At 30.1% G+C, this 13,540-nt stretch overlaps 1 protein-coding gene across 2 annotated transcripts in view; it reads right to left on the bottom strand.

The window, feature by feature from the left end:
• Positions 1–13,540, bottom strand: part of LOC107441117 (uncharacterized) — a 95,911-nt gene that overhangs the window by 76,936 nt on the left and 5,435 nt on the right. The window contains exons 1-4 of one of the 2 annotated variants that reach the window (XM_043052762.3): positions 10,939–11,075; positions 4,542–4,726; positions 3,265–3,521; positions 1,444–1,503 (exon numbers count right to left, since the gene is read on the bottom strand). In XM_043052762.3, the coding sequence (XP_042908696.2) occupies positions 1,444–1,503; positions 3,265–3,521; positions 4,542–4,726; positions 10,939–11,002 (566 nt within the window). In that variant the 5' untranslated portion in view covers positions 11,003–11,075. Of the gene's footprint in view, positions 1–1,443; positions 1,504–3,264; positions 3,522–4,541; positions 4,727–10,938; positions 11,076–13,540 lie in introns of those variants that run through there. The other variant, XM_087150038.1, reaches the window with a different exon arrangement.

Here is a 13,540-nt window from a genome sequence, read left to right as displayed (position 1 = left end):
TTTATTATTAAGTCTACTGATAAAAAAAAAATTTTCTTGGATGTAGATTTTAACACATTGCTGCAAATGACAGCTGTAACGATTCTATTTTTGCGATAGTTAGGTAAATGACGGCTATAGCTGTCCTCAGAATGTTTACCATGTCAAACAGAAATCTTTATAAGCGAATCTGTCAATAATCATTTTTATTTTTAAAAAAAAACTAATTCTTATTTCTTGATATTATATGATTTGTAGTTAGCTTGAAATTCCTTCTGAATCATTAAAATTAAAATGACAAACTTTTACCGTACATTTTTACGTTAGTACAAATTTTACTAATGCATAGATTTGTTGATTATTCAGAAATACATCGGGGGGGGGGGATTTAACAGTCAAACAATTGCTTTTTTGTTGTTGTTTCTTTGGAAAGCGAAAAATAATGTCGTGATGAGCAAATGATGGCTACAGGGATTAAGAGTTTTTATGGAAAATTGTGACAAAATGTCAGAATTTTCACTTTCAAACCTACAACCTATTATCAATATCATATGATAAATGATAGTCATAAATAATCAAAGAAAAATGTGGTTTTTCAGCAATATCATCAAATTTTGAGTGTGCGACAACGTATTAAAGGAAAAGTTTTGCCCGCTCTGTATTTAACTGAGTAATGCGAACTGGTATATTAACTCTTTGATAATAGCCGTTATTTTAACGTGACACCCTATGCTACACAGGCGATATTAAAGTGGTTGAAAACTAACCACCTAAACAAGTGGAAATTTCCTCGATTGGCAACCAGTTAATTTCCATTAAATTTTACCTCGCAGAATTTGTATTTCTATCGTCGAGTTTGAGTTACCGTAGTTTTGTAGTTATCGAAAACGTCTTATGGTAAGAAGAACAAGGAACCCATTTTACAAAATAAGTTTCGCTACCACTTTAATAATATTAGTGGATCACTGGAAGTCATGTTTCTGCTTTAAATGCATCGGAATATTTAACACCGTAAAAGTTTTATCACACATAAAAAGATTACGATCAAATTTGTTAGAAAATCAAAATTTGCATCGACCAAAATGAGTAAAAGGAGTTAAAAAAAATTCTGCATTTTCGATACCACTATTAATTGAAGAATATTGTTTTCGTTGAACGTCAAAACTTTGAGGAATGTTTCTGAACTTTCTGGCACTAGTTTTAAAAGTAAGCCTTTATTTACTCCACTTATTTTTGTTGAATCTAATCTTGCAGATCTAAAATGTTGAAATCTTTTTTTGACAGGTTTTGTTCATTTTTTCGAGCAAAACAAAGTGAATGTCTTAGCACATTTTATTAAACTTATGTGCTGTAAATTTGCTTAAGTTTAGATTTAAATGGTCTGTTTAAGTTTAGATTTAAATCGTTAAACAAATTACAGTAATAAATTTTTAATCACTTAAATTTGTTAAAATTTCAACTTACAGGAGAGCAAACTTTACATGTACCATTTTCGATGAATCAGATTCATTGTCATCAGTTTCCCTAGAAAAAAACAGCAATACGAGATATATATATATATATATATATATATATATATATATATATATATATATATATAAAAGTTCAAAATGAAGAATAAAACAAAGAAAAATTATAGACATATGAAGAAAAAAAGGAGGGGGGGAAATAATAAATAAAAAAATAACAAACAACAGTTTAAAAAAAAAATTTAAAAAACCGGAAAAAAAAGATATAATCCTTTCATCAGCCCACACAATTACATCCGCAAATTATATCTGTCAACGATAAAGAGAAGGTTATAGAAGCGATAGATAGTCTGACAACTACCTTGTCTGCAACTCTGTTATAGGGATGACCCTCAAAAAATCAGCAACTAAGTCATGTTTCATAAGAACTTTGAAGTCGAAGTAGTGGTGTGTAAAATATCTTTAAATAAAATTTATAGAACAAGGAATCATAAATGAAAACAAAATTCGAAGAAATTTTCCCGAAAATCGTAGGAAGTTAGTAGCGGTTTGCATTTCGCTTTTTCTGCTCACAAAAAATTTACAGTTATGGCAAAATGAATATTTTTAATACTATAATCTTGTTATTTATAACGACTCGACAAGTTTGACTAACTATTAAGTGATTAAGTTGTCTTATGATCTTCAACCCTTTAACAATCGAAACTTTCATACTCAGACTCTTACTTTTTTCAAAAAGCTGAGATCTGGGTACTTAATAATTTCATCAGTTTTTGAATTTATTTAAATGAAACAGAAACCCTCAAGTACGTACCTGCCAACCTACTATGGAGTTTTTGCTGTTTCAGAAAATATTTTTCTTTGTGATAGCAAAGGTAATGTAGAAATATTTATTTTGATAAAAATTAAATAATTTTGTCCACCACTTCAGATCAACATATGCCAAATAGCATGAAAAGCGATAAAAGCGGCACATTTGGTAAAAGCGGTGAAGTTGTCTTTCTGCTAATATATTGAAATCAAAATAATTTTTATGGCACCACTATTCAGTTAATAAACTCAATTTTGATTTATTAAGACAGAACTACAACTTACGACTTGCAACAACTTGCAAAATACGATTACGATACTGAAATATTAAATTTTTCATGTGTCACGTTATGGCAAACAGTGAGGAATGGGTCAGTTTTCCGGCACGGAGCTTTTCGTGCGGTTTTAAACTATTTAATCGATGCAGTTTGAAAACAAACCGAAAAATTTAATCAGTTCCCATTTTAGAAAAAGAGTTGAGATATCTACTCTTTGTCTTTTTGCTATAAATAAACAATTTTGTGTTCATTCAATGCTGATTTAAATATTTTGAAAGCAAACTTTTCATTTTAATTCAAAATATTTTTCTGGCTCATTGCCGACAATATTTTTTTGTCCTTTTTTCATCAAAATAAAAATTCCTACAAAATATGCGTTTAGAAAATGAGAATTTGATTGGTTCCTTCGAAGCAGAATTATCAAACCATATTCAGTATGAATGCACCCTGATTTTTATAAAAATCATGATTTGTTATTTTATTATTCATTAAAATTTAAACCTTTTTACTGTAGTTTAATTTTCTGAAAGAAACATTTTAAATTACTGATGAAAGAAAATTATCATTAAGCAAAGAATAATGACGTCACGTAAAAATTTATGAACTGCATCAATTGAAGTTGTAACCGTTAAACGATTAACAACTGTAAATGATGAACTTTTAAAAAGTTGAAAAAATTTGGAGCGGTCTCCGAAACCTCCGTTCCGTGAACAACCCCGATGAAATACCTTAATAAACCATTGAAAAAGATTCTCCATCTTCTCATAGGTGTTATGTAATGCATTTGGAGATCGCCACACGTAAACACTTTCTTCTCGCAACTTGAGTGTTGGTAATTTGTGGTTTGCTTGAGTTGGTACACTTTTCCATTGCTGAGTTTCATGTATATCCAAGCTTCAGCCTCATTGTTTACGCCTCTCATTATTCTTGTTACAAAATACTCAGACTTTGAGTTAACACCATAGAAAAATACTTCATCAGATGTCTAGATAAATAAGTATAGGAAATAAGTATATAATAAAAATAAGTTATACGGAATGAACACTAAAAATTCACTCTTGTCCTCAATATCTTGCAACGCATAGAATTAAAAAATTTTCATAGCCCTGATAGAAATTTACATTTTTTGGCCAAACTTTAATTACCAATAATGCATTGAATCATTCGAGACCCCCAAGGAATTGTCTTTGCCTGAACAGTTCCGGCTTATGGGCAGCATAACCCCAGCATACCAGTTGTTAAACTGCGGAATTTCCGTGATTTCAAATATTATTGCAATATTGGGGGGGGGCCGAAAAGTAATGTCATTTCGGTGCATTTGATATTTGTTATCAAGATTTTATTTTCAATCAATAACGTATTCACCATCGTTATCAACAACCTTTCAATGCGCAATCGAAAATGAATCGTCAAAAAATGAATTGGTTTTTAAGACAAACTAATATTGAATGCGCCGAAACGACATTACTTTCCAGTCCCTCTATGAGCATTTTAATAAATTAGAATTAAATTAATGCATGCTACCTCTAAGTATGAATAATTTAAACACACATCAAGAATAAAATAGACTTGTTAGACAAGGTGGAGCTGAAGGAAGATCAAGCACTTGTATAAATGCAGCAAAATATTTGTTCCCGGGGTTATTTAAAAACCGAAATGGCCAAAATTACTATGAATAAATTTTACTAAACCAGAAATAAATTAATAATAATGCACAAGTTTTGTTAATAATAAAAAATATTTCTACGCACAAAGAAGCTGAGTGCTTTGGCATATCGTCGAACAGGAAGCTAAGCTCCTAAATATTTTAATAAGTTCATGCACACTGCAGCGTAATAATTTGAGTAACCGCATAATCTTTATGTACCTAAAGTTGAAGAATAATCTGTTTTGTATCTCAAAAATTCTTTGACATACTTTTGAGTAAAGGATTCATTTCCTATTTCCATAATGAAAGATTTTTACTGTTTAATAAAAAAAAAATTATATACCTGAGGAAACTTACAGTATATAGTTTAGTTTCTTCTAAAGGAGATTCTAAAGCAATTTCTTCTGGCGCTGAAATAAATGAAACCTTCACGGGATCATTGTCGGCCATTTCATCGTACAAATCGAATCTTTTCTTTGTCGTTCTTCTCGACATTTGAATGTATGCGTATGATACAAGCCATTTGCACCAGTAAATAAAACCTAAAAATAAAATTCATAAAAATAAACTTGCAACATTTTTACAACAAGTTTGAGCCATTTTTTAAAGAATTTTAAAGCAAAAGTGTTTGCAATTTTTAACTATTAATAAGTTTAAGTTATCTTTTTAGAAATCGTGGTAGTATATAATGTATTAACTACTAAGAATCTTTTTTAAGAAAGCACGCGAAACAGTAGCTGTGTAATTAAGTTTTTGTCACACCTAAATGGAAAAAGTTTGTTGGTGATTTTCAATATTGGTATTATGAAAGTGTTATCTTCTTAGACCCAGTTGCAGAATTTACAGAGTGAATCTGCAGCATTATCTCATAAGTAGAAATTTTTCTACTACCTCAACGCATTTAAATAAATAGTATTATTGCTTCTTTTTATTTTTCTATAACCCTACATCCCTTTGTCGGCCCTGGCTTGTTTCATAATTCTATTCCCTACATCTCTCTGTTTTGACTTCTCTATTCAACTACGAATCTTTATTATTTCCACGTCGTCAATAACGTCGTCTTTCCACCTTTTCCTTGGGCGGTCTCTGGGCCTGGTTATTGATATTATAGCAAATATTTATTTTAGCCCAACGTACATGTCGCAAATATAATGTCCGTAAAGATTATGCATAAAAAATTTATGATATTTAAATTTAAAGTTGAATTTTATACAATAATACTAAAAAATGCGGACAGAAATCCCTGTACAGTTACCCCAGTAATCAAGTAACAGAAAAAAAATTCTCTACAATTTGTTTTATTTGTAATGTTCTTTGGATTCACCTTATTAGTTTTCATTCGGTCAAAATCAGAGATGTTGTAAAAATAAGTTTCTGCAATTTTCTCTCCATTTGTTTGTTTATTTTTTGATGAAAAATAATCAGCAGGTGATCTGCAAAGAAATATCTGTTGATTATAATCATGGCCATCTGCCGTGATGGAGGGTTTCAGCTACCCATGTGTCGGGTATTACCCATGCCCTCCACCGTTTGCAGAATTTCCATATTTTTAAAAAATATATTTCATATTGGTAGTGAAAGTTTCGTATTCACAATTAATATATTCGAGTTTCAGGCACTACTCATATCCTCCAACGATTACGGTATTTTTGCAGCTTTAGAAATTATACTTCCTATCAGTAGCAAAAGTAACGTATTCACAATTAATATATTCCAGTTTCAGGCATTACTCATGCCCTCGAACGACTACGAAATTTCCGTAGCTTTAGAAAATATATTTCTTATTGGTAGCAAAAGTAACATATTCACAATTAATATATTCGAATTCTAAGAATATTGTCCATTACTACATAAAATGATTCCAACAAATATATGTAAGATTATATAGAGAAATGGTGATGTTCTTAAGTTTAGTTGAAAATATCACGGAAAATTTATTTGCTTTAGCATGTTTACTGCCTGCTACAGTTGGTTATACTATACGTAATCTATAAAGAGTGGTAATTTATGAGTCAAGTTACTTTATTTTAGCAACCGTTTTAGTTTTTTTAATTTTCCTAAAAGTTTATTTTAAACACAGTGTGTTATTTTCACGTAAAAATATATTTTCTGAAGATATGCATAATTTTAATTTAATTTATGAATTTAATATGGCAATATTCGTAATAATTGAAGATACTTGTAATAATTAAAAAACAATTTCAACTTCGGGTGGCAACAGGCAAAAAGCCCCAGTTAAAATTTGAAAGCGTTCCCTAGCTCAACGAAGAGTGGCAAAAAAGTTAATTGAAATAAATTCCTTACAGTGAATATTTCTTACTTATAGTAGTCAGAAAATGATTAAATCTTGCAATGTCGTCGAGATCTAAGCTTTAGCTATTACACTTTTTTAGCTGGTCGTAAATATAATTATCAGTAAATTCTTTTCGTACTGAATTCTGCTTTTAAAGTTCTGGAACGACTAGAACTTGCATTATCGTTAATTAGAGAGCAAAGTATTAGCCTCGGTAGCTCAACTTCATATGCTAGACTCTGTACAGAGTACATCAGGTACAGAGCCCAGCAAACAATTTGAAATTACATTGTCATCAAGTGCAGATCCTTTGTAGCCATAAGGTAAAGAACCTAGCAATAATATCGCTATAAATTCTCCTTATCACCGAATTCTGTTTCTGCTTGTAAGGACCCGAAACGTTAGTTAATCCTCAACACTTTTTGGCGTTGTCTTCAGATGCAGAGTTAAGTATTAATTTCAGTAGCCATATTTCGTTTACTGGGCTCTCCTCAGAGTACATCAAGCACAGATAACAGCTAATTAATAGTCTTGAATTATTATCAGGTACTAAACCTCAATAATCATCAGTTACAGAGTACAGCATTAGCCCATTTCTTTTTCTGGGCTCCGTACAGAGTACATCAGATATAGATTCGAACAAAGGATTAGCAATTGCATTGTTATCATGTACAGAACCTAGTCATAATATCGCAACAAACTGACAAATTCTACTGTATATTAATTACTACTGCATTAAATATTACAGCATTAGTCCCAAGTACCCAATTTAGTTTGTTGCGATTTTCAGAGAGCAAATCCGGCACAGAACCCAGCGAATTATTTAAACTTTAGCCATCAGGTACGGAGTCCCAATAATAATCAGGTCAGCAGCCCAGTAAACGATTAGATTTGAGCATTGTCATCAGAAACAAAGCCCAAATAATGATCAGGTTCAGAGTGCAGTTATGATATCCTGATAAATTCTGCTTGTAAGGGTCTGAAACTCATCGAATAATTGTCATCATGTACAGAGAGCCCCAGTAGAGTGAGCAAGTATTCGAAATTTCGGCACCATTCAGTTGGTTTTTTATAACACGCAAAGGTACCATATGAAAATTAATTCAGAAAAAAAACGTAGTTCACAAAAGGAATGTCTATTTTATCACACTAAAGTGACAATCTTGGATGCCAAAATTACAATCAATAATAGAAATTCTTTTTCATTCTTCTGTATTTGTATTTATCCTTTTATAGCTTGATAAGAAGCTTAATGTTACAATAACTCTTACTTTTTATTTCACGAAAAAAAAATTATCTTCTGAAATGACGATAATAATATTAAGACAAACACATCATCTTTATCTGATAAGATATTTATTATTTGTATTTTTTATCATTGGACTAGTTTTAGTGGACTCCGAAATTAGTATTTGAATAGTGTAATTCAACAACCCTTTCCGGTGCAGTGTAGTAAGTCACGGCAACACTAATTTAGCAAATGTTACATACTACCAGAAATGAAAAAGTTATTGCTTTTAACCGTTTAGCTGCTACGATTCTTTAAGCAACAACAGGCTGAAGCATGTCGCTGGTACCGAGTGGGGTGGTTTTGTAGGGTAGGGTTTTGGGGGTATTCAGTATAGGGGAGTTTAGTTGTTTTTTGGTAGGGGTGGGCAGGGATGAGGGGTGGAGAGCGGTGTGGAAGTGTAAAGTAGTAGTGATATTACGTGTCGTGTACGTGTAGTAGAGTAGTGTGTGTGTGTGTGTGTAAGTGGACCGTGTGTGTGTGGTATGTGTTGTAGTGTGAGTCGAGTGTCCAGTGACCGTGCTAAGTGTGTGTATGTGTAGTAGAGAATGTGTAGATTATACATATAGTATACTATATACATACATATATATACTATATATATATATATATATATAATATCTATCACTCTATATAATATATATATATACTATACTCTATTCTATATATATATATATATATATATATATATATATATATAAGTGGCTATTTGTTAATTTGAAAATCACTTCATACATAAGAAGTGGTAAAATAATATTTTATCTTTTACATTCTATCTACAGCATGCTATCAAAGTTGTCAACTTTTTAAGTTTTTTGAGAAATTTCTTCTAGTGGTAGCCACTTTATTAAATCTCTCTTGTGGAAAAGCTTTTAAAATATAGGTAAAATTATCAAAAATTCTGAAGGCTTTAGTTTTTAATTTCTGCGACTCTAAAGTATTTTGCAAAAAGTATAACTGGCAGTCCCGTATAACACACATTATTCAAAAGCACATGTGCAAAGCTGAGAACTTCCTACGCTTTCAGGGAAAAAAATTCTGTTAGTGGTAGCTAAGTTTGTGTCTTAATGTGCTATTCTTTGTTGTGTAACTTTGATTTAAAATTAGTTACAGTCAAGTTCATGTGAAATGCCCCTTTTTTCCAGATCTCTCATAATGAGACTTTCAAGATGTTGACGAAATTGTTAAGCTTTATTTTTTAAGTATTCTGCCACTCTGTAAAATATTCTGCGAAAAGCCTAGTAGTTGCTATACATTTCTGTGAATCAGATATAAAATGCCTTAACCCCTTCAGAGGCTGTGGGATAAAAACTGTCCCACTCATTTTTGACAATATTATAAACCTCCAAAATTGGAATAGTTTTTATCTCTTAACCCTTTAATGGACCATTTATTTCCAGTAAAGGTAAGTTAAAATAGTTTTGGAATTGATAATTGAAATAAGAAAAAAAAACTCATTTTGTTTATACATGAGTGCATGTTCATATATGACCCATATGTTACCTGTCACAGAAAGTTTTGTGACTTATTTTATTCCATATCCGAAGACTTTCGAAGAGTTTTTTTTTTTTAAATTAGATAATGGTACTTTAAATTACAGGCAGTAAATAAAGAGTTAAGCTCCTTTTTTTCGCAAATTCAATTTTTGGCCTATTATTTTTCAATTTTGCTTTTTCTTTAGAGGTACAAAGCACTGTGTCCTAAGTCTTAAAGTATCAGATTTTGCCATTCGGAAAAAGAGTCTAATAAAAGAGAGCAACAAAAAAAAACTTCAATAAATTCGATTTAAAAATTTGCCACTTGTAACATTATTTATTTTTTCTTCAATGCTCTGATTTATTTCCTCAACTAAATAATAAAAAGTTTTGAAATAAATGTTTTTATTTAAAATCATGGATTCGTGATTCGAAGACTTAAGATAATAGTAGAAAACATCCAATGTTTTACACATGGTTCAGAAATAAATGTATTACATCGTTTTATGCACTGGTCATATTTCTCTGAGTTACATATAACCTCTTTCCTGAGTTACATATAACTAATAACTGCAGATTGATGATTACATTTAATCTAAGAGGTAAACGTGTTACGATTTAATTTCATTTGTAGTAAACCAAAATATTATATTTAAGCCATAAAAAGGCATACAACTATTCTGTTTTCAATGGTTATCACAAGAGCGTTATCTAGTTAACCTCATTTGCTTTTTCATTCGGTAATTTTGAGATAACCTGCACGAAGTTCAATTCTTCTCGTAGCTTCAATTCGAAACTAAAAATAGCGAACAATAACGATGCTATTCATTTCCTGTGTGCCAATCATGGTCCATAAAGGCGTTCATAAAAGGGAATAACAAATACATAACCCTTCTGTCTCAAATTAGCAGCTGCATTTAAATACTTTCGCACTGATTATTGATACTGATGATTTTTTTATTTTGTTTGAACATATTTCAGCGGTTTCAAGATGCTATGCTATCATTCAGAAACATTAACATTCCAAGCATTCTCTCTTTAAATCAGTTTTAAATTAGTTTCAAAAATACCAGGTGCAAACGCTCTTAAGCCATGTTCCATTTTGTAAGGACTCTACCGCAAGCATAAAACTATTATCTTGCTAATTAATAGTAGACGCACTGTAATTTTAATATTTACTAAATTGCATTATTTCGTAGTAGCTCTTTAAAAAAATTTAAGTAGGTGTAGGAGAACAGTGACATTTTTCGCCAATATTTGAAAAGAAACGAGACATTTTAAATACGAATTCCGCATCCTACTTGCTTGCACCGACCACAGTGCTGACGTGCTCAGTGATAGATGAATCATGGGGTTAGAGTCCCCTTGTCGTCAGGCTAACCGTAGGAGGTTCTAGTGGTCTTCCTCTCCTTGTAACAGAAATGCGGGTTAGTTCCATTTCAAAGTTCTTTATGAAAGCAAATTTCTCTCCATACTTGATCCAGGAGTTCCTTTGTTTTTTGGATTAGTTTCAAAATTACAAGGCTACGGAGTTGAATATTAGCAGTCGTAATTAAAAAGAAATTGGGTTTGCTGTTCAACGACGGTTATAAAATAAAATAAATGTAAAATTTATGACAAAAATATTAAAAAGTATAGAAAAAAAAGAGGAGGAGGTAATCTTTATAGTTCAATAGTACATAAAAACTAATTACTTACTCAATGGTTCCGATGAAAAAAGCGAACATATTAAAGTAATGGGTGTTGCAATAATTGACCCCATGTTTCTGTCACTTGCGTAGAAGTTAAGCTAACTAATATCCTTTAAAAACTGCAATATATGTTTCTGAAAAGGTTTAAAGATAACTTGATAACAGAAACAAAGCTTTACTGATAACATTATTTTGTAAATAATAATGCTTGCGTTTTTTTATATCACTGAAAATCTGCTTCGTAAACTCCAGTCAGACAAAAAAAGGCTTTCTTTAAATGATTAGTGTATTCATTTTTACTTCATCACAATTTAGCAATTTTAATATTATCATGAATAAATCACCGCACTCAAAGAAAATTAATACAATTTGCATTTACTTAACAGAAAAATAAAAGTTTTTTTTAACGAAAGGAACCAATTTAATACAATTGTATACTCATCTAGTTGAAAAAAAATCTTATTAACGAACTCTTCACATTAGTTTGCATTCATTTTGCGAAATATAAAAACATGAGTGACATTTACAATTACTAAACAATACCTAACGTTACTTAATATATCGTATTGTAATTATGAAGTAATCAAAAGTTGTTCCATTTCCATAAGTTTACATTGTTAATTGCTGTACGCATAAGTTCTAAATTTTAATTTCTGGAAATAGCTGGCAAATTTTAAGCTTCCAACAGATGAGGTATTTCAAATGATTGATGTGGTTTTAATTGTTCTAGAAGTCAAAAGGTTCTGATAGTGGATTCTTGGTTTAATAAATTATGTTTCAAAGTATTTTGAAAAAGATGACGTATATTAAAAAAATATATAAGCTAACTTACCACCCTGGTTTAATGATTTAAAATGAAGACAAAATCTGATAGTGATACAGAAATTCATGGAACCAAGGATTTGATGTTACGTAGATTCAATGATTTATTGATTTACTTATTCATTGATAGCCATATTAAATGATTAACACATTTTTAATTCCTTTTTTTTCATTAATTCATTATATACTGATGCTTTGGTTTACTCATCCAGAGCTTTACTCATTGATCAATACACTCACATTTGTGGATTGGCAATTTCGCTTTTTGGTTCCCTGATTCCTTTACACGATTTATTTATTTTTTGAGCCATGTGATGACTGCTAGAGACTTAGATGATTTTGTGCTAATTATATCGACTAGAAACTTGGATGATTTTGTGCCATATGATGACTGCTGGAGGCACAAATTTTTCTAACTATTTTTAACTAAGGCACAAATTTTTCTTTTATTTTCTGCTGCATGAGAATTTTTATTTTCACATTGCTGACTTCAAATATGTAATCTACTTTGCTCCTTATTTATACTGAAATATGCTAAGTGTAAATTTATCAATAACGACGCTAAACTTTTGGCCGCTTCTCTGGTTAAACTATGATGACTAATTAACAGATTATGACAATCCCTTTATTTTGATGGTCAAGAATCTAAATAAGTTGGGGGGAAAGCAATTTCATGCATAGAAAGTGCATTTTTACGTCTGATTTTGTGACTAAAAATATCAACTGCTTTGACTTAAACCTTCGAATTGTTAAAATACTTAATTCTATCCTTACCACTAGATCAAAAGTTATAAAAGTTATTCTTTTTTTTTTTTTACTTTACTCACTTTACATCATAAATCATTTTTCCTTTTAATCTACAAATCATCGAAAACAATTGTAAATAATAATAATAATAATGACTAAAATATTAACTTATGCTTCATCAAGTTCTGTTGAATTATACAATAGCATTGCAAGCAAATCGAGTTGAATCGAACATAGACAAATAAGTAAAAGCAGCTTTTCAATTGCAATGATTCAAATAAAACGAAGCAGAGATAAAATAAAAAAAGAAATATTTTGCTATTTTAGATTAATCTATGATTAATTTTTATATTAATTAGATATCATATCCTTAAGATACTTATTTTATTCTGTCTATGTAATTCACAAAAATATAATACACTTTTGATGTCATAGTGTCTTTAAATAGTTTTATTTTCTGAAATAAAATCCCAAATAACATTAAGCAATTAGTAAAAGGAGATTTTCAATTGTCACTTTAAATTTAAATTTACCTCAGAAATTTGAAACTCTGAATGAAAATTAGCACGCATTAAAAAAAATTAAATCATTAAAAAAATTAAAAATTAAACATAAGTGCCTAGATTGTATTTTTTACAATAATTCAAATAAAACGAACAAATTAATAAAAGAAATCTTTCGTTATTTTCTTCGATATTTATCTTTCTTATCTTTAAGATACTAATTTTACTCTGCATAGGTAGTTTACAAAAAGACTACTTTTGATGTCATAGGACTTAAAGTAATTTTAATTTCTGTAATAAAATCCCAAGTAAACATTAAACATTCAAATTAGTTCATTATGTGCTTTTAGTCATGTTTTTAGTCTATGTAGAATACATAGAAAATAATATTTTAAAAATAATGCTTATGTAAAACCTTTTTATTACGTCATATACGACTAAAGAAAAATGTTCAAGCCTTCTTTGTTTCTTATTCTACTGTAATTAAACCTATAGTTAATTAATAGTAATTTTATTTTATCCAGTAGTGAAAATTGC

Source organism: Parasteatoda tepidariorum, chromosome 8 (assembly GCF_982258835.1).
Source record: "Parasteatoda tepidariorum strain Cologne lab strain chromosome 8, Ptep-v5.0, whole genome shotgun sequence".
Lineage (NCBI taxonomy): Eukaryota > Metazoa > Arthropoda > Arachnida > Araneae > Theridiidae > Parasteatoda > Parasteatoda tepidariorum.
This window is presented reverse-complemented; position numbering and strand designations above follow the sequence as displayed.